At 35.4% G+C, this 21456-nt stretch overlaps 1 protein-coding gene across 2 annotated transcripts in view; it reads right to left on the bottom strand.

The window, feature by feature from the left end:
* Positions 1 to 9748: 9748 nt before the first annotated feature.
* The window catches only part of LOC150104786 (uncharacterized), a 28902-nt gene continuing 17194 nt past the window's right edge, over positions 9749 to 21456 (bottom strand). For both annotated transcript variants that reach the window (XM_090395964.1, XM_090395965.1), the window contains exon 2: positions 9749 to 14769. In XM_090395964.1, the coding sequence (XP_090252090.1) occupies positions 9951 to 14759 (4809 nt within the window). In that variant the 5' untranslated portion in view covers positions 14760 to 14769 and the 3' untranslated portion in view covers positions 9749 to 9950. The remainder of the gene's footprint in view (positions 14770 to 21456) is intronic.

The following is a 21456-nucleotide window of genomic DNA, read 5'->3' as shown; positions in this document are numbered from 1 at the left end:
TAGGATGGAACTGTGGGCATGAAAAATGGTTGTCATTTCAATGTTAATAAATGTAAAATCATGCACTTTAGTTTGATTAAATATCCAATATCGTATTATATTGGTGGGATTATACCTGAAGAAACTGATGAGACTAGGGATCTTGAAGTTTTTAGTAGACAGGAAGTTGAAATTCAAGAGTCATAACAAAAACTGTAAATACAACTCAGAGAATTTGCCTCTTTATAAAGCCTTCATAAGACCTCACTTGGACTACTAAAGGAAAGTCTGGTCTCCTGGTTTTCATGGTGATTCTGATACAGTGGAAAAATTGCAATGGAGATTTTGTTAAAAATGATACTGTGCATGTCAGTGAAGACAGACTGAAAATTTGTAAGCTGCAGACAACAGCAAACAGGAGAAAGAAGGATGATATGATTGAGACTTATAAACTTCGGAAAGAGTCATACAGAATTTCAGTAGATGGAATTTTTCATTTTGTGGAGGATGGGGAAAGAACATGAAGGCATGCATGGAAGTTGACAATGAATGCTGTCAAGTGGGGTGGGGGGGAGCTAATTTTTCTCTCATAGAGTAGTGCAGCATTTCCCAAACTTTTCCTATGACGGAACACTTCACAAATCCTGAAATTTTCATGGAACAACTTAGTTATTTGTAATATATTAATTAATTGTCAATTTAGCTGATTTTTCATTATTAATTAATAATTGATCATTAATTATTATTGTTCATTTATTAATTGATTTTTAGATTTATCATAGAGTAGTGCAGTGTTTCACAAACTTTTCCTATGACGGAACGCCTCACAAATCCTGAAATTTTCACAAAACACCTTGTTTATTATGTAATGTATTAATTAATTGTTAATTTAGCTTATTTTTATTATTAATTAATAACTGATCATTAATTATTTAATAAATAATTAAATATCAATTAAACATAAACATCATTAAATTGATTTGTGCTGATTTTCATTGACATATCCTATTCTGATCACCAAAAATTTATAATATTACTATAAGTACTTATGAGTGAATACAGACTTTTTCTCCTGTGTGCTGGTAGTTTTCACCTCCTTCTGTACATCCTGGAGATCGCTTTGCAGGCTGGTGGTGGATGACTCGCTATCTGTTGAGTCACAAACACCTTCAAATAAGAGATTTCTTAATACCAAAATTAAACAAAGTGCCTTGTCTCTTATTCATATTAAAATTGAAATCTACAGGCCTATTACTCTTAAAAAATCACGGCACTATGATTTCAAAACTTTCACCCTACAATATGAACTTGCAAAGAAAGTATTCAGTATTATAGATTTGAGAATCGGATACAGACTACCTTGATCTTCAATTTTAGTGGAAATATTTTCTTTATACTTCCTTGCTGATTGGTCACTAACATTTCCAACACAGATGTTATTTCGTTCAGTTTTGAGAACAGAGGATACGTCGCCATTGTTGTAATCGGCTTGCAGGCAATTTTTATGATTGGTCATAAACAGCAGCATTCTCTTTCCCGATTGTTGAAAGATTTTGATGTGCAAAAATTAACGATAATTCATGAATATTTCCATGTTTAAAAATATGCCGCTTGGTCACTGACATTTCCTACACAGATGTCATTTACTTCAGTTTTGAGAACAGATGATACACTGCCCATTGTTATAATCTGCTTGCAGGCAATTTTTATGCCCGGTCATAAAGAGAGGCATTCCCTTTCCCAAATGTTGAAAATTAACGATAATTCATGAATACTTCCACGTTTAAAAATACACGCCTTGGTCACCAACTTTTGCTACACAGATGTAATTAGGAGTTCTGGGTCTGAGATTTTTGACATATTCACGAATATTATTCTCCTCAGAATATTTCCACTATAAAATATTTATTCATGAAAAATGCTTAGAAAACTAAAATGACAAATTCCAGGAGAACTTCTCGTTGAACACTTATTCGCCTTCCACAGAACACAGTTTGGGAAACCCTGGAGTAGTGCATGATTGGAATGGAATGCCATTGAATGCTGCGCATGCAAGTAGCGTGAATGAATTCAAGAACTGGTATGACAGCTGGTGCAAATGGTATGGTATCACTCGATGAGTTACTAAATCCCTGAAGGTCTCTCTTAATAATAATAATAAAAGTGAACAGAACGAGCTAGTATTTTAATAAGATGTGACACCTTTTGACTACTTGTATACAGGAAAATATATGACTTCCACATTTACTTCAACGTTGGAATCTCTTCTGGATCTAGTTTCCACTTCCATTCATAAGGCATGAGACCTTTATTTAGGTCTCATGCCTTATGAATGGTAAGTGTAACAACCATCTTTTATCACTCAATTGTGGATAAATATCTCCTTTTGCATCAAGAAAATTTTTTATATCGTTAATTAATACAAGAAATCTTTCTAAAAATTGATTTCTGCTGAGCCAGTGAACATTATTGTACAACAGAAGTTCCCTATCATCATCTGCCTGTAATTTAAATAACCACCATTGCAGGTCTTTTCCTAGAATAGAATTTACAATTTTAAATGTAATATCCAAAACATCTTTTATGTTTAATCTTTTACTACACAGTACTTCTTGGTGAATAATACAGTGGTACGTTAAAATATCTGGATATTTGATCGTTTTTACATAATGAAATGAAGCCTGATTTATTACCTATCACTGCAGGAGCACCAACTGTAGTAATAGAGACAAGTTTAAAAAGCGGAAGTTTGTGTTGTTTCACAAATTCAGCAAATGCCAAAAAAATGTCTTCTCCCCTAGTCTTTCCCAATAACGATATAATTTTCAAAAGTTTTTCTTTACTTAAATAATCTTGAAATACCATGCGAATAATTACCATTAACTGAGAAATCTCAATGAAGACTTTTGATTCATCAAATTGTAATGAAAACGCAATACACTAGTGAATGTCTGACATTAGTCTGGCCTGGAAACTTTTCTCTGGCAATTGGAACTCTTCCTTTCGGCAATTTGAAACCTTGTCTGCGGTCTAGAAGTAATCTCTCTCTCTAGCAACATCTCGAACTGAGAAGCGGGAAAATGCTCTCTCAAGCAACGTAGATCCGGGCAGTCTCTCTATCGGCAACTCTGGACCGGGCAGCCTCCTCTCTGACAGCAATTCTGGAACAGGGACCTCTTCTGCTTGCTTCAGTCCCTTTTTATAGGCCTCCTCTGAGACCTTGCATGAAGTTTCGCAACCCCCCAAAGAATCGACATGAGTCTTTCATCTTAAGTTTCAAGTTCGGCACTCCTTTTGTTCTTCTCCGCTTTCTTTTGATTGTACGTTGCTGGCCATCGGAAAGTTGTTTCAACTCTTTCTGACTGACTTCAGAGATGTTTACACTTAGAGCCTCAAGCCTTTCTCATACAAGTTTCAATAACAATCTTTCTAATGCCACCATGTACAGCTTCGGCGACAAAAACATTGCCTTTGTTTTTAACACTCTAATATATTCTTATTAAAGCAGTATATACAGTTAACTTCAAAAGAGTTATTTACAAAAACATCTAATACAAACTATACCGAAAAAAACAAAGTTTATTTTTTTACAATATTCACATGGGACTTAACCTAAGTAAAAAATCGACTGAATGTGCTTTGGAATATTTAACATTTAACTTACAATCAAGTTTTTACACTTTGCTTATAATCGTATTCACTCGGCTTGCTGTTTTACTTCCACTGATCCACATTAATTCATTTACCCGGACTTATAAGAAAATTACTGATTTGACAATTTTAACGAAAAATAAATAAACGATAGCAATGCACTTAAAGCAAATTAAAAATAATACAAAATAATGATAAATAAAATATTATGTTTTCAGTTTTAATTAAATTTGTAAGTAAGGAGGAATACACAAGAGATCGACCAAAAATTGCTCCGTGATCAACGGGTTGAACACCCCTGACCTACACCAACACCATGTAGTATGTAGTGTCCACCACCACCACTACTATTTTTGTTTGTAAATCGCATGTTTTCTCAATGCTGCTCTGGGTGTGTATGCAGGATGACAAACCCGAGTTTCTGGGGGGCAAAAACCCTGCTACCTCTCTATGAGATCGACTAACTCATCTTCAATTGAAAAAACCCAAATAAAGATTCATCTTGTCATGACAAGAATCGTTAGGTCTTTTCCAATTGAAGGGCACAACATACCGTAGTTCTGCTAATTGTGCTATGGAGGCCATAGGTATCTGCACCAGGGCACGAACCTGTGACACTGAGTTTAGAAAACTGCACATATAAATGTTCATCTATAAATGATAATATAATTATCATTTATAGATGATAAATCCATTGAAAATATAATTTCTTGGCATCTTTAATTAATAGCTTTGTGCGTGTGTTTACAAATGCCAGAAGTATTTGAAACAAGGGGAATGAAATTGTAGCACTGACAGAGTTCATTTGTCCAAAAACTGTTGGTGTAAGTGAGACATGATTGAATGAGGATGACATTCTAACAGGAATAGAGATGGAGGGATACGTAGTGTTTCGTGAAGGCAGACAAAGCAAAAAGGAAGGGAGGAGGAGTTAATGATGGCAGAGAAATTGTGCCCATCTAGAGCGGACATGCGAGGGACAAATAATGATAATGGTTTTGAAGCAGTATGGTGTGGAGGTTGACAGCGGGAAATGTTTAGTAGGGTGTTGCAATAGACCTGGTAATGTGGAAGGTAGTGGAGAAGGCAATGTTTAGGCAAATTAGTCTGGCTAATAAAAAAGAGTGATCATTATGGGCAATTTCAATTATACAGAATGAAATGAACATCAGGAACCAAAAAGAATGAATTTCTCAAGTCTTTAAAGAAAACTTCTTAAGTAGTATATAACAGAGGCCACACATCGAGGTACTTGGATTTATCTTATCAGAAGATATTGTTGTCATCTTCATCCAGCTGGTGAAATAAGTGTCATCTTCCTCCAGTTGGTGAAAGTGACCATGAAGTGATCACTTGGGTGGTGGCCAGCGATATCAGAACTTTTGTGAGAAAGGGTTATATGTGGAACTATAAGGCAGATGATTATTGCAAACTCAGGAGGAGGCTTGCAGCAATATCATGAGGAATTGGATGGGAAGGATATCAATGTTACTTGGTCTCTACTCAGGAAGTATCTGGCAGAGGCAATGACTGAGTGTATTCCAAATGTTAGAAGATTAAATAAGGTAGCTGCAAAATGGATGACTGAAGAGGTAAAGCATAAAATCTGGGAGAAAAAAAAAAAAGAAAAGAAAAGCAGTGTGGAGGGCAGTGGCACAAGATGAGTAGGAATAATCAGTTACAACAAAAAACAAGCAAGAAAGGTGATTCACTTTGTAAGAGTAGCAAAAGTGCGGTATGAGTAGCAGTTGACAAATGGTGCTAAAAGAAATCCTAGGGAGTTTTTTCAATATGTGGCCAGTAGAAAGAAGCATGATTACGGGAGGATGATACTGGTCAGTATTAATGGGAAAACGATATTGATCAGTAATAATGGGAGAATGATAAACACTGAGGAGGGTATAGTAGAGGTTTTTAATGAGCAATTCGTTAAAGCATTGTGACTGTAACATAATGAAGAACTTGAAAGTAGTGGGAATGGGGAAGGAATCAATGATAGTGAGTGAGCAGGAGGTATACAAGAACTGAGTAAACTTAATGTCAACAAGGTCATGGTACTTGATTGTATATTATTGTGTGTCTTGGGGGAATGTTCCAGGTAGTTAACTACAGCTTTAACTTACATTTTTATTATGAGTCTTAAATTAGCCCAAGTTCCAAAGGAGTGGAAAGATAGCAAAACTGTTCAGTTTCATGAAGGGGGTGAGATAAGACTAAGCCTTCAAATTATAGGCCAATCATCTTGTCTGGAGTTGTGGTCATGGTAACGGAGAAGCTAATGAGGACAAGGATTCAGAACCAGTTTGACAGAAGCAGAGTTCTCTTTAATGGACAGCATAAGTTTTACTAAAGGAAGATCATGTTTTAGCAATCTGCTTACTTGTTATAACAAGGTGAGAAATTCATTGGAAAAGGGAGATGCATATACAGTAGTATATTGAGATTTTGCAAAGCCTTTCGATAGATTGGCATATGACAAACTAGTAGTTAAATTAGAACAGATGGGACTAAACTGGAGATAAGACCTATGGCATATCAGTGTAGTATGGAGGTAAGAGAGTAAGAAGAAAGGAGGAATCTGCCACTTTTTTTCTTTTTTTTTTTTTAAATAGCTCAAGGTTGTATTTGGAGGATAGGTATCAGCAGGTTGTGTGGGAGGTGAGTGATATCCCAGAAGAGGAAAGTCACGAGTGGTGACTTTCCTCTTCTGGGATATCACTTTGATGTCATCTCCTGGGGATAGCCCCCAGGAGATGAACATCAATGACAGAATCATGATTACAAGTAAAGACATTATAAAGGAAGTTGACATTGTTGGCATTCTGAAATATGTAAGCCAAACTAATCTCAGATGGCATTGTCACAAACAGAACTGGGGGGGGGATGTCATCAAATAACAACAATTTCATGTCATCCTTGCATCAAGCATTTGCTTGATGGAAAAATGACATGAAAAAAAAAAACAAAGATCCAGAGGAAAAACAAGATTTTGGGGCCAACGTACTGAGAAGTGCCTTAGACGGCTGAAATATATCTGACAATACTGGAGTCCTGACAAATAACAGACTAGCAAGTGCTTGATGCAAGGATGACATGAAAAAGATCCAGAGGAAAAGCAAGATTTGGGTGGACGAGTGCAGTGTGAAGTGCCTTAGAACAGCACGTCGCCCCCCCCCAAACTGAGGGCCATTAGTTTTGTTGAGGAGGGGTGAAATAATGAAAACAAATTTAAAATGTTTTAAGACTAAGTCAAATGTTTTAAGATCATGTCAAATGTATCTGTATGATGCTAAAAATGTAATATTTGCATTTGCATTTTTTTTCGAGGGGGGGCCATGAAATATTTTAATTTTTGCAAAGGGGGCCCTGACATCCAGAAGTTTGGGAAGCACTGTTCTCAGGCAGTGCTTCCCAAACTTGTGTAAAGTCCCCTTTCAAAAAATTAAAATATTTCACGGCCCCCCTCGAAAAAAAATCATAATAGAGAGATATATTATAATAATATTTATTGTATTTATATTCAATACAAAACATACACAGTGAATAATGCAAAAATCAAATGCATGTATTACATTTTTTGGCTCTTACTGTTTGGTTCTGAAGACGATGCGGGCTGTTCTGGTAAAATATGAAATACTCTTTTTTTGAGTCTGTTTCTGCTTCTTCTGATTGTTCGTGGGGATTTTTTTTATATTTTTTATCAGCCACTTATCCATCTCAGGATTAAATTTAATTTTTTAACGTAGAATAGATAAATAATATCACCACTTACCGATACTGGCACACCACAGACTGATAACATGAAATTAGTGAATATTACCTGAATAAGGGATCCCCGGACCAGGAACATTTTTTTCTTTCGTGACTTTTCTCCCTTTATGGTAATCAAGCCTAACGCGAAACAGACAGCAAAGGCAGGTTATTAAAACGTGCATATGATTGGTGCGGTATTAACAAAAGATCGTGCAACCGAAAGATAAAAGCATAGCTGACAATTGAGTTGAAATGCTAACTCTCTTCAACCGAATTCCATATGTGAAACTGCCATAACATTCATTATATATATATATATATATATATATATATATATATATATATATATATATATTACTTAGTTTTAACAGTTTTACGAATTTTAACACGGTCGGTTGAATTTTATTGCTGTCTTGGGAAATCGAACTCACACACATCTAATTAATAACAATAGTTTTTAGTTAGATACTGTGTTTGCCCATGCAACATATGGTTTTGTTTCAGTCTATACAGCATAGTTTCTGTATGAGAGGACATATGATTCATTAATTAGTGTGTTTTTATCCCAGTTGTCTCTAATTGCACTATTTGTTGAGAAATATATTACACAGACTCCTCATGCCTTCTTCACTGGCATAATAAAAGTACTTGTTTTTATTGCCTCTGAAGTATAGTGGCTATTAGGGAGGGTGTTGTTTACCACTGCAAGCAAGTTACTATCTCCCCCACATGAACTTGTTTAAGCTTTTTTTCATGTGTGAAGTATATGCAAAACTTTTATTGGTAACAGAAAACTAGCTCGGATGACAGTGATAATATAAAACGAGTTTTGATATGTATATAAAGTCAATATCAGCAGTTCCTGATTACGAATGATAAAAGGGACAGGAAGATTTGGAGCTTCCCTGGAGAGCATTCGAAGTAAATACAATTAACCACTGCTTTGAAATGAAACATATGAATAAGGATAACAGTGATAATATAAAACGAGTTTTGATATGTATATAAAGTCAATATCAGCAGTTCCTGATTACGAATGATGAAAGGGACAGGAAGATTTGGAGCTTCCCTGGAGAGCATTCGAAGTAAATACAATTAACCACTGCTTTGAAATGAAACATGAATAAGCAATATTTACTAATATTCATTAAGCGCCGAAATACGCAGGAAGCAAAGTTTGTGAACCAACACCAATGTGTGAATTTTTCCATTAAAATATAAAAAATAACAAAAAATAAATAATAAAAGTTAAATACGTTTCTTTTAAAATAAAAAAAATCTACTAATCTTAAAACATTTTAAATTTGTTTTCATTATTTCACGGCCCCCCTCAACAAAACCTATGGTCCCCAAGAGGGCCACGGCCCACAGTTTGGGAAGCGCTGCCTTAGAAGACCAAAATTAAGATCTGACAATATTGGAGTCCTGACAATTAAACTAATCTAGAAGAAAATTATTTGTATTAGTAGTAACATACACTTCTGATGCAATACTAACTGTGTATATTAGGAATTGATGATTTAAAATGAATATCCAGTGATTGCTGGTGCTGATTCTATATTCTGAGGATAACAATAAATAACATTGATGTAGGATGATCTGGGATGATCTGAATAGACTGACATTATGGCACAATAAAGTTATGCACTCTGGGGCTGAAAAGCTATTTATTATAGCAATGGTATTGCTATAAGAAACTAAAGAAGCAAGGGACTTTGGGAAATGGTGGACAGAAAATTAAAGTTCAGAGCACATTATAAAAATGGGTAAAATAGCAGAACGATCAATCAGATATCCAAAAACATGTAAAATAAGGATAAAGAAGAAAGTTATTATCCCTTTTCATAAGACTTTGAAATGTCCAGATCATGATATGACCTGGACTTTCTCTGCATAGATCAGGACACCTAGACATTGTAGGCAAAAAGTGATGCAGTTGACCAAATTGGTGTCAGGTTTGTAGAATGCTCCCTATGAAAAAGACTACATTTACGGGATACAAAAATTGGATAATGGATATGACAGAAAAGTGAGTTACTAATGGGCATTTTATAGAATAGGAAACAGAAGAAATGTTTTTGGTATACACAACAGCAAGAGTAAAAAATTAAAAATTATTTCAGGGATGGACAGGAATGGTGTGAATAATGGTTAGTGTATATCTCCCACAATGAATCTTGGGATTCTATGGCAATATTGGTTAATTTTTTTTTTCAAGAATAATAAATAATTTTTTAAAGGAGTATGATTTCTTGTCCTACCAGGTAATATTAAAAAAAAAAAAAAAAGATCTACTTCCATTTTAGTTCTGACTAATAAGAACAAAACTACTTATCTCAGTGATTGCATTATCTGTTGTACTGAAGTATTTCAAAATATAATTTATTTACAAATGACTATCTCTGAAAGTTACAATAAGAGTTCTCAGGATAATTACAATAAGACAGTACACTGTGATGCTTAAATTTCTAAACACCAAAGTATGCAATTCCATTTTTACATGTGTACACAATCCACAACCATCTGTCATGTCCTTAAACATTCAGCACTCTATTTAAAATTTGATATCAACTTCCATTTTTCAACAATTCTGAAAGCTTTATACATGAAGGAATTTTAATAATCACATTTCTCCTCCTTCCATCATCAATTATGGCTTTCCAATTATTATCTCCTTTAAGAGAGTCCAAATGCCCGCATATAATAAGGGATTGGCATGCTCTAGTAAGTGCTATATTCAAGCAATATTTATTTGCCACAAAGTGAGTCCTGTCATTTGATGTGTTGGCACGTACGCATGACAATATGATCACATCTTTTTGGCGTCCTTGAAAGGCATCGACTGTAGCAATCTCTATTTCATCTGGCTGCAGAAATGTTGCTAGATGCTTCAATTGCAAACACTGTGCATAATATGGTGTTATAACCCCAATGCTCAATTTCTGTTTATTTAAGCAAATGATTTCCCTAATTAATTTAATAATGAAATCTGCTTCAACAATATTTTCTTTTAAAGATCCAGAACCTATTTCATAGCCTTCCTCGATATTGAAGATTATATAAGGTTTCAGCTTACAAACTGGATAATGTACGTTCACGCTATCATGTGTTACCAGTTTCCCTTCATAAAAATGCTTTGAAGGGAAGTAAGCTATCTCTGAATGCATACGATACTGTTCAGCAAGAGAAAATTCTGGAATGCTGCCATAAGTCTCCATAAAATATAAACGGAATCTTTTAAATAAAGATCCCTGGAAGCTATTTTTGACTGCTATGTCAGAGTATGCATTACCAACAGGCATATGATCACCCATTAATATTACCTTAGACATACCATATAGAAGGGGAAATGACATTTCAGGTTCTGTGCAATGTGTGGCATCATCAATTATGCAGCATGTAAAGTAGCCTAATGTCTTCCGTAAATAAACATCTAAAAGATGAGAATTATTAATAGTTGACAAAACAACATTACACTCTTTTAAAAGACACTCCCTTATTTTCTCATTCAGTTTTGTATTATTCTTAAATCCATCCTTATTATAATCATTAGTTGGATGTGCTTTTAATTCTAGATACAGCTTATTACCTTGAAATTCATATTTAGTGATCTGATCAAGACATTCACCAAAGTTTTTCAATTTTAATATATCATAATGCAAAGAACTAATGTTAGTTTTCACTTTTATTAGATTAGAAATACAGCTTTCCTTTATGTGGTCATTATGTTTCTTAATCAGCACCTGTTCTCTTACTTCTGCATGCATTTCAAACAATTCTAAGTGCATATATTCTATTTTTTTTTGATAATATTTTCTATAAAAGTCATTTATTATATCTATTCTACCACGTATTTCATCAATCGCTCCATTTGAAGGTGCTACTACTAATATCTTCAGAGGTGCATCTTTATGTTCCATTTGCAATAACTGTTGAAGTATTCCAATTACAACATGTGTCTTTCCACTTCCAGGAAATCCCTGAATCATAGCAATTTGAGGAATTGGATGTTTTCGAAGTGTAGCATCAGCTGCACCAAGAATTGCTTTCTTCTGAGCTTCACTGTATCGTCCAAGTGCAGCAAACTTTTGTAGCAGAGGCACTGAAATATCACAAGAAACATCTCGAGGTCTTAGAATATCTCTGATTAATGGTGACTTATGAAGGTTGATTAATGCATTAAACTGCTTGAGAACAGATTTTAAATAAAACAGTGAAGTTAATTTCATCATTCTGTCAAGATTGAGCTTAAGTCTCCGGTTTCTAGTCTTTATTTTTAAGAAGAGCAAAGAGTTGTCATTTCTCTTAGATGCAGGATGATTATTTAATAGTGATGCAGAAGGAGTAATTCCGATGGGCGAGTCAAACCAATGTTCTGTTACATACCCAAATACTCGACTAGCACAATTCTGATGATGAAGATCCATTATTACTAAATCACCTTCTGAAGGAAACTGAAATTTAGAAATAGAATCAGCAGAAACAAATGTCTGGCAAACTAAAACCATCATATCACTATCAGTTATATATTTACTGACAGCGAGTAAATATTTTTTCGCATTATATTTTGATGCACTGATAATGCCTTGCCATATGTCATAAAATAACAATGTTCTATATGTTTTAAAATATTCATCAAATGAATCATAAGATAATTTTGCTTTCTTAACTGAATCCTCAAATAAAGGTGGAAGAGTATTACGAAGAAGCTGCTCTTTAATCCACCAAACAGACCATCTTAATATAATAAGCAGAATGCTATCCTGAGTAACATAAACTGTTGGTTTCAGTATTGGAGGTGATAAATTGTTTCTTCTTATGTATGTCCGCAAATTGTTTTCTATGAATTCATCTGATATATTTATATGGTTAAAGGAATTTTTTCTACTTTGTGGAAAAGTGACTGGAATGAAACTCTTAGGAAATGTAACAAACTCATTATCATTAAAATGCCTTTGATTAAATGAATCTCTATGCTTAGCGGTGCAATCCACTTGACTTTGATCATAATCAAGAAAACTTTGTGAACCTTTTTCTGAAAAGGAACATGGTACACATGACTTTGAATGAAGAGATGGTATTAAAAATGAAGTAGACTGAATATTTGTTTGAGACGCTTTTGATGAAAGCATATTACTTTGTTCCAATGAGGTTTCTTGTGTTTCCAATTTCATATCCCATGAATCAATAAGATCAGGAAGATATTCTTGCTGATATTTCATGGATGGTGATGATCCAACTGTATTAGCTAAACTGCAACCAGATTCAACCGTTGAATAACAAGCACCTGAAAAAGGAACTCGAAAATCACAATTTCTTGAAACATCACCTAAACAGTCAGTTCTGCTTAAGACATTTTGTCTATCTGTTTGACATGAATAACTCTTCGGGGGTTCAAAAAATTTATGTTCAGCAGCTAACAATGATTTGTTAATGACTGTTGCATTTGCAGTTATCTCCAATGGACTTTCATCAAATGTTGTACCAAATGCCTTTTTATCAAAATCATCTTCTTTAAAGTGTGTTGTATCACTGGTACTTTGTACAGTCAACAACTCACTAGTAACCATATTCTTCCTCTGAAGATTTTCACTTCCAGTTCTTCCATTTGGAATCTTTATGTTAAAATCATTATTTCCTTTAAACTTAATGATTCTGTTATTTTTTGTTAAAGTAGAACCCTCAATACTTGTATTTATAAATGATTTTTTTGATCTGTTACATTCATTATTTGTGATAAGTTCATTGTTTTCTTCAGCATATATGTTATCTTGATATGCTTTATTCAGCCTATCAGAAGATTCCTTTTTCGCTTTCTCATTATTAACTTTTTGAATAAGATCATGTGTTTGAGGTTCTGAAGAATTTTTTGCAGGAAATAAAGTTAGTGGACTTAAAACTTCTCTATCTGCACTACTGCAGTGAAACTCCACAGAGGTATTTGAATGTTTCAAACTAAAAGTATTACTATTGCTCATTTTAAGTTTTTTTCTTTGTGCACAATCTATATTTGTGCTGACATCACTATTATCTGAAGCTATAACTGAAAATGTTCGTTTAGATAACTCACACTTGTTTATATTGTCACCAGAATCTAATTCAGAACTTTTAATCCATTTATGCATAGTCTCTTTACAAGTTAAATCATCTAGGAAAAAATTAGGTAATCTTATTAGTCGCACGCTACAAGGTTTTAAATCATATCTGCAGAAATAATGCCAAAAAGCTTTAGAATTATTTAGTGAAAGTGGATTTTGTCTCATATTAAACAGAGATGAAGAGTGCCAAGTTCTCAAATTTATGACAGTACAGTTATCAGAAGTAACTTCTGGTTGCAATTTCTTCAATTGATGATTGTATTTTTTCAACTTTTCCTTTACTTTGATCTGCATAACACTACTTTCCTTTTCTCTTTTCTTCAAAGAGCTGTCCATATTTTCAATTTTGGCATTTTTAAATTTTGCCTGTTCTTTAAGTTGAAAGGGCTTTGCATTATTCTGAAGTGATGAACTTCTTGAATTCTGATTAGCTTTGTACTGTGAATCATGTTCTAATGTGATATTCATGGTTTTATGCTTTTGAGATTTATGTTTCTCTTTAATCACAATTTTCCTAATAGTTTCTTGTCCCGAGAAAAAATTAGGAAGTTTTCTCACTAGAACACAACAAGATTTTAAGCCATATTTCTGAACATACAAATGAACATTTTTAGAATCACTAAATGGAACTGCCTTCCTTTTCATATGCAACAGAGATGTGGAATATAATTTTGTTGAATGTATGCTCATCTGGCAAATGGAACCAAATGAGGCACTCAAAAGATTGTTACAGTTTTTGTTAACCTCTTGTTTTCCATTGTTCTTTTGAATATTATATTCTTCACATTTTGCTACCTGTTTCAAAGAAATATCTGAAATTACCATTCCAGCCTCTTTAAGTGTTGGTAGTTTTCCAAACATAGACTGAACATTGTTATTCTGAATTAATACAGATTTTGGATTGTGATCAATGTTACACTGTGAGTCTAATTCTAATCTCACTTTATAAATCTGAAATTCAAATTCATTTTCCTTTAATGCAAATGGCACTCCTAAACCAATCCTGTCACCTGCTTTAAGAAACTGCAAACATCCAGGAAGAATTTTTTTGCTATTCACAAATACTCCATATTTAGTATATAAATCTTTTACTAACCATTCTCCATCTGTAGTCACATGAAAAGATGCATGCCTAGGTGAAACATTAATCGCTTCCACATGCTGAGGTAAGCAATGTTTTCCGATCACCACCTCCTCTGGGTGAAGATTAATACACCAAGAAACAGAAAAAGTTCCTGATCTTTGTAAATACCATTTCCATGAACTCTCTCCTGACATGTTAATTAAGCTGAAAATAAAAAAATATAAATAAAAATTCAAAGATATAACTAATATGAAATGGAATCTCAACATATATTTCAATACCAATTTGTAACATTCATTAAATTTTTCTTTGTATCTCACTCATGCAGTCTGTTGAACATTAGATGATATGAACATTCCGGTTATAAATAAAGACCAAAATAGTCTAACTATTGAATCAAATAATTATATATAGGCTGAGTAACAATAAATATCTAGACCTTACTTAAATTAAGGGGATATTAAATCCTGCATAGTTTTAAAACCGAATAAGAAACTCAAAGATCAGAATCAGAGTTTCTTGCCGAATATAGTAAACTATAAAGTATCGGCGACATTAGCGTTAGCCAATGCAAGTGATCCTAGTACGTAGTACAATACTGGGCAGCTCGTTGCAAAGGTGGTAAAGTTCTGATTGCTATTCTTAGGTATTTTCCATAATGTAAAAACACATTTCCTAGGAAATGTATGCTGTTTACATTATGGAGGGAAGTCACTACCCAGACCGGTTTCAGCCTTTTTTGAGGCTTCATCAAAAAAGGCTGAAACCGGTCTGGGTAGTGATTTTTTGAGGCTTCATCAAAAAAGGCTGAAACCGGTCTGGGTAGTGACCTCCCTCCATAATGTAATAACAGCATACATTTCCTAGGAAATGTGTTTTTACATTATGGAAAATACCTAAGAATAGCGATCAGAACTTTACCACCTTTGCAACGAGCTGCCTGGTATTGTACTACGTACTAGGATCACTTGCATTGGCTAACGCTAGTGTCGCCGATACTTTATAGTTTACTATATTCGGCAAGAAACTCTCTGCTTCTGATCTTTGAGTTTCTTATTCGGTTTTAAAACTATGCGGGATTTAATATCCCCTTAATTTAAGTAATGTTTTCATTGCCGAAATGAAGCTTATTAGCTCTTTATTCTTAAGTAAATATCTAGACTTTAGTTTCCCTTTTTTCCATGCTAAGAATAATGACATCAACCATTATCACAGCAAAATTCCTCACAAATCCTTCATCCCAACTGCATGCCCCTTGTCTTTGTGTTCTGAATCAACCACCCTATACATGAAAGTCAATCATAAAAATACTAGAGTTTTAATAACAGATACAAAAAAAAGAATCTCCCATAAAAAAAACAAAAAAATCTAAAAATATGAAAAATATAACAAAAAAAATTGGAACAAATAATAAGACTGTGTCCCAACCCATCCAAAATAATACCATTAAAAATAATTTTCCAATAAAAAACACTTCCATATTCATTTCATGAACATTCGAGGCATTTCTTGTCTGTAACAAATTAAACACCAAAACCAGATCTCATTTTTCCAACAGAACCTCAGTTGGCATCTTGCACACGCAGTCTGTCTCAACTATTCCAACTACATCCTACACAATGCATTCTGCAAAAAAGAACATGTTAAGATGAAAAGTCAAACAGCTATATTTTCTGGCAAAGTTAATTAAATTAAGGGGATAAAAATCCCTTATTATTTTACAGCCAGTATGCAAAACTCTAAGATCGAAAACTACGATCTACGAGTTTCACGCCGAATGCTGTACTGCCAAGTGGTCACTTACACTTGGATTCGCCGATCGTTCTTCGGCATGAAACTCGTAGATCGCAGTTTTCGATCTTAGAGTTTCGCATACTGGCTGTAAAATAATAAGGGATTTTTATTCCCTTAATTTAGGACAACATGTGTTTTTGTGAAATCTGATATCCCTTTCTATCAACTTGTAATCCCTTTCTGATCTGCTCTGTGTCAAGATTTTCTTACTTCACCACAACCTTCATTTGCTGCCTCTACTACTCTTCCAATTCTACTGTCCTTTTTGATTACCTAAAAAAAAAAAATTGCTGACACCTTTTTATTCCCATCATCTAGGGAGTAGGCAAGGCCATTTTAGCCCCCTATCTAACTTTTGGAGACTGAGTGGGCAATTCAATCTCCACTGGTACCCAATCAGAGATAGCTGACCCAAGACTATCACTAATTAAGTGGCATGCAGTGAAGAGGCGGCTCAACAAGTGCCTCCATCTCATGGTCCCTAACCCTAATACAATATATTTAATGTCCGAAATAGTGTGGGTTCTACGGTCGATTTTCTTGAGTTTACGGGAGAAAAAATCCGCTTGCACGTGCCAGAAATTGACTAACTCGGGAAGTCGTAAAAGGGCTCACAAAAATTTCCTCTAGTCGCCGACTAGATTCGAAATCAAGTCTTCCTCCGTGTGGTCAAGCATCGTAGTGTGCAAACGCCACATCCACTGAGCTACGCAGGTTTTTGATTACTTATCACTAAAAATTGATTTCTTCAAAACTAATTAGCCAAATTGTGAGAATGTCATCCTTGGGAACTTTAATGTCTCCATAACACATAAACTGGCTCCCCTCTCCCCCACTCCAACTTCACAGATCAAGCTGGGAGGGAAGTCAAATCATTTGCCATCATTCATGACCTAACACAAATAGTCAATCTACCAACTAGAATACCAGACAATCCCCATCATTCTACCAACATTCTTGATTTTTTCTTAACAATTCTCCCTCTAAATATATCATGGATGTCTGCTCTCCTATTGGCAACTCTGACCACCAGAATATTACTCAAGCCTACTTCTCTACAGCTTGTCCTCTGTCCAGTAATCTGTAGAGGAGGCTTGAATAAGATTGTGGTGGTCAATCTCTCCAGTATCTTCACAACTCCAGATACACAGATTGGCCTATAATTTAAAGCTACAGTCCTATAGCCACAGCATTACCCAGTTAGCACATTTATAGTGTCATAGGGTATGAGGATGACCTCTGGAATTTTACTACTGTCACTCTCATGATCCACACACCTGCACTGAACTAGTAACAGAAATAATCTTCACTGGAATGAGTGTCTTTATTTCCCACTCCACTACAAAGCTCCAACCTGTATCGAAGCCCTGGTTCTCAAAAAAAAAAATGTTCCTTTACCATCCTACCAAAAATGCAGCTTATGTTCAATGGCTTAAATAAACAACTCCAGCTTCTCATTCAGAAACCTGTGTAAAAAAGTTATCAAAGATTCCAAAGCAGACTTTATAAGTATGAAATGCAGTAAACTTGCCTCCTGCTCAACTGGCAATCAAGCCTTGGGATCCCTTGCTTTCAGTGTAACTTCTTCCCTTCTATGTTGCTACCTCTCTTACATCCTGATGGCACTATGGTGACCTCACTCAAGGAAATGGTAGACCGCTTGGCATCAGTTTTTTCCTCCAACTACTGCCTGGATGACCAAAGCAAATCACAACTCATACACAAACTGCACACTTCATGCCTCCTCTGAACTTTTACCAAAATGACATCAGAAAACCCCTCATTAATCTTGATACTAATAAAGCTCCTGGTCTAGATGGTATTCCTATGGCTGCGCTCAAGACTTGTGCTCCAGAATTGACACCCATCCTGTATCGTCTATATAAATAAACTTGATAGGATTTGATGACATATCACCACACATCTTAAGGGAATGTTCCAGGGAACTGGCAGTAGCATTGGCATGCCTATTTAATAAGAGTCTTACAACAGCACAGATTCCAAGAAAGTGGAAGGTAAAATTGTTCTACTGCACAAAGGTAAGTCTGTAGCTATATGGCTGTAGCATTAAATTATAGGCCAATCTGTATACCTGGAGTTATGAGGGTACTGGAGAGATTGGTGAGAAGCAGGATATAGAAATGGTTGATAACAGCAGTCTTTTCTGTGGTTATCAGCATGTGTTTGTTAAAGGGAGATCACGTTTTTACTAACGTATGTACTATAACAAGGTGACTTTGGGAAGGGGAAATGCATATACAGTAGTGTACTTGGATTTTGCAAAAGCTTTTGATAGACTACCACATGACAAGCTGTTAAACTGAAACAAATGGGATTGAATAACAGACTTAGTTGGATCAGTGACTGGCTGTCAGATAGGTATCAGAGAGTTGTATATGGGGGTGCAGTATCCCGAAAGAGGAGAGTCACTAGTAGTATACCACAAGGGTCAGTTTTGGGACCATTGTTGTTCAATTTGTATGTTAATGATACTGGGATGGGTTTAACTAGTGATATGCAGCTGTTTGCAGATGATGCAAAATTGGGGAGAGCAATGCAGAGTCAAGCAGATGTTATGGACTTACAGGAGGACTTTAATAGATTACATAAATGGGCAGGTAAGTGGATGTATCAGTTCAATGTTGCAAAGTGTAAGGATTTGAGATTTGGTAAGCAACAATGGGATGCAAAGTATACACTTGGTAGGAAACTTTAAAGGAAGTAGAGGAGATGAGAGATCTAGGAGTGATGGTGGACAAGGACCTAAAATTCAGGGGGCCACATTGCACAAGTTGTGGAGATATCACATGGATAATGGCAATGATGTGGAGAAACCTGACATGAGGAAATAGAGGTTATGATGCCATTGTATATGGCCTTGATCAAGCCTCATATGGATTATTGTGTACAGATTTGGTGACGAGGATATGTTGGAAAGGGTCCAGAGAAGATTCACAAGATCAGTGATCTTTAGAACGTGCAGTACAAGGACAGATTGAATGAATGTAAGCTGTACAGCCTCATGAATAGGGGGAAGAGGGTGGAGAATATGATTGAGACATATAAGCTAGCCAGGGGTTGTTATTGAGTCGACATGGAAGTGATTTTTCATAGAATGGGAGAAGGGGTAGAACAAGAGGCCATCACTGGAAACTGTATAAGAAGGGTGTGAGCAGAAGAGTGAGGAGAAGGTTCTTTGTATGGAGAATGGCTGCTGAGTGGAATGAATTGCCTGAGCGTGTTGTAAATGCAGACACATTGAATCAGTTTAAGGCACAGTTGGATGAGTGTTGTGTGCAATAATGTGTACCTCCATGTGAGTCTCTGACTTCATGGAAGTCAGATGTTAATAATAAACTTTCTTATTCTACTGGCATCTTACCAACAGCATGGAAGCAAGCCCACAGCCAGCCTGTACCCAAAGAGGGAGAGAAAGGTCAGCTATCTGTTGTACTATTGCTCTTATCTCAGTACTTTCAAAAGTGATGGAGAAGGTTATCAACAACCAGCTTCTTCATTACCTGGACACTCATCAATTAATTAGTGATCACCAATATGAATTCTGTCATTCTCATTCTAAACTCACCCACCTTTGGACTCAGGCCATGGAAAGATTTGGAGAAACTCAAGTATTAACTGCTCTCGATATTTCTAAGGAATGTGATTGTGTTTAGCTCCAAGGCCTTCTGAACAAGCTGCCATCTTATGGCCTCCCTTGCACACACTGTGATTGGACGGCCAGCTTCCTCACTGGTCATTCATTATGTGCATCCTCTCACTGGATTTCCCAATCGATGCTGGAGTAACTGAGGGTTCTGTGCTTTCACCCACACTCTTCCTCCTTTAAATTAATGATTTCCTTTCTCTGACTTCTAATCCTATTCACAGCTTCACTGATGACAATACTCTTCATTCCTCTTCCTCATTCGATAAACCCTGCAGCACCCTAATGTTAGATGCTTCAATATCTTCAATAACCAGTAACTTGAACACTGACCTCCTCAACATTCCGAAACGAGGTAAAGATAACTTTGCAAATTTCAATGCCAAAAAATTCGTGCCTGCCCCTTAGTACCTGCTAGAAAAATCCTACCTCATCCCCCCCCCCCCTCTCATTTTTGATAATGTTACAGTTTCCTTTCCAGATCAACTTTCTCTTCTTGAGTTGACCGTCAGATCCTGTTTATCCTGGCACAAACATATTACTCACAACATAGCCTCCTTAGACTTTTAAAAGCTTGGAGTTCTTTTCCATTCAAAACATTACTTCTCTTTCTCTTTCTCTGCAATCCTAATACTTTATAAGTCTCAGATCCATCCAACTTTGGATTTCTGTTCCGACATTTGGAATGGAGCGCCCAAGACCTTTAAAAATTCTTGATATTCAGAAGAGGGCAATCTGCTTAATAGATAATCCGTTCCTCACAGACTCCCTTCAGTCACTTTATTGCAGGAGCTCTGTTTCAGTGCTGTGCTTTTGTATAGGTACTTTCATGGGCATTGCTCCTCTGAATTGGTTGCTACCATTCCTCCACTTTCTTCTAACCATAGAACTAGAGAAGCCACTGACTAACACCCATATGCTGTCCAGCTTCAAACACACTGAACTAACTTCTCATCAGCTTCCTTCATTTCATCCACCTCTATTCTTTGGAACAATCAACTGCGTGCTTTTTTCCCACCTCCCACTCTTTACGAAACATATTAGCAAGTTACATTTTCTCCTTAATCATGGCACAGTAGTGATATAGGTCATGTGACCTTTCGTGTGTGTGGGGTCAACATAAAAAGAACATAAAGCCACTGTTGGCTGATTGGTTCACAAATTTTAGGAAGATTTTAATAGCCACTAAAAAGTTGTTAAAATTCTCTTTTTATTCACAGTGTAATTCAAATGCCAATAGTAAATATAGACTAACAATAATCATATTTTTCATAATGGTTGGTTTGGATATATAAGATTCATATCCTTGATAGTGAATTAACTTCAATCAATATGATAAGAATGACAAAAGAAGAATCAAGGTTATTAAATATATATTTAATGTAAACAAAATAAACAATCACAAAACATGGCCTTTCTCAATCAACTACAAC

Source organism: Typopeltis vanoorti, chromosome 7 (genome assembly GCF_054136105.1).
Source record: "Typopeltis vanoorti isolate ZY-2024b chromosome 7, IOZ_Tvanoo_1.0, whole genome shotgun sequence".
Lineage (NCBI taxonomy): Eukaryota > Metazoa > Arthropoda > Arachnida > Uropygi > Thelyphonidae > Typopeltis > Typopeltis vanoorti.
This window is presented reverse-complemented; position numbering and strand designations above follow the sequence as displayed.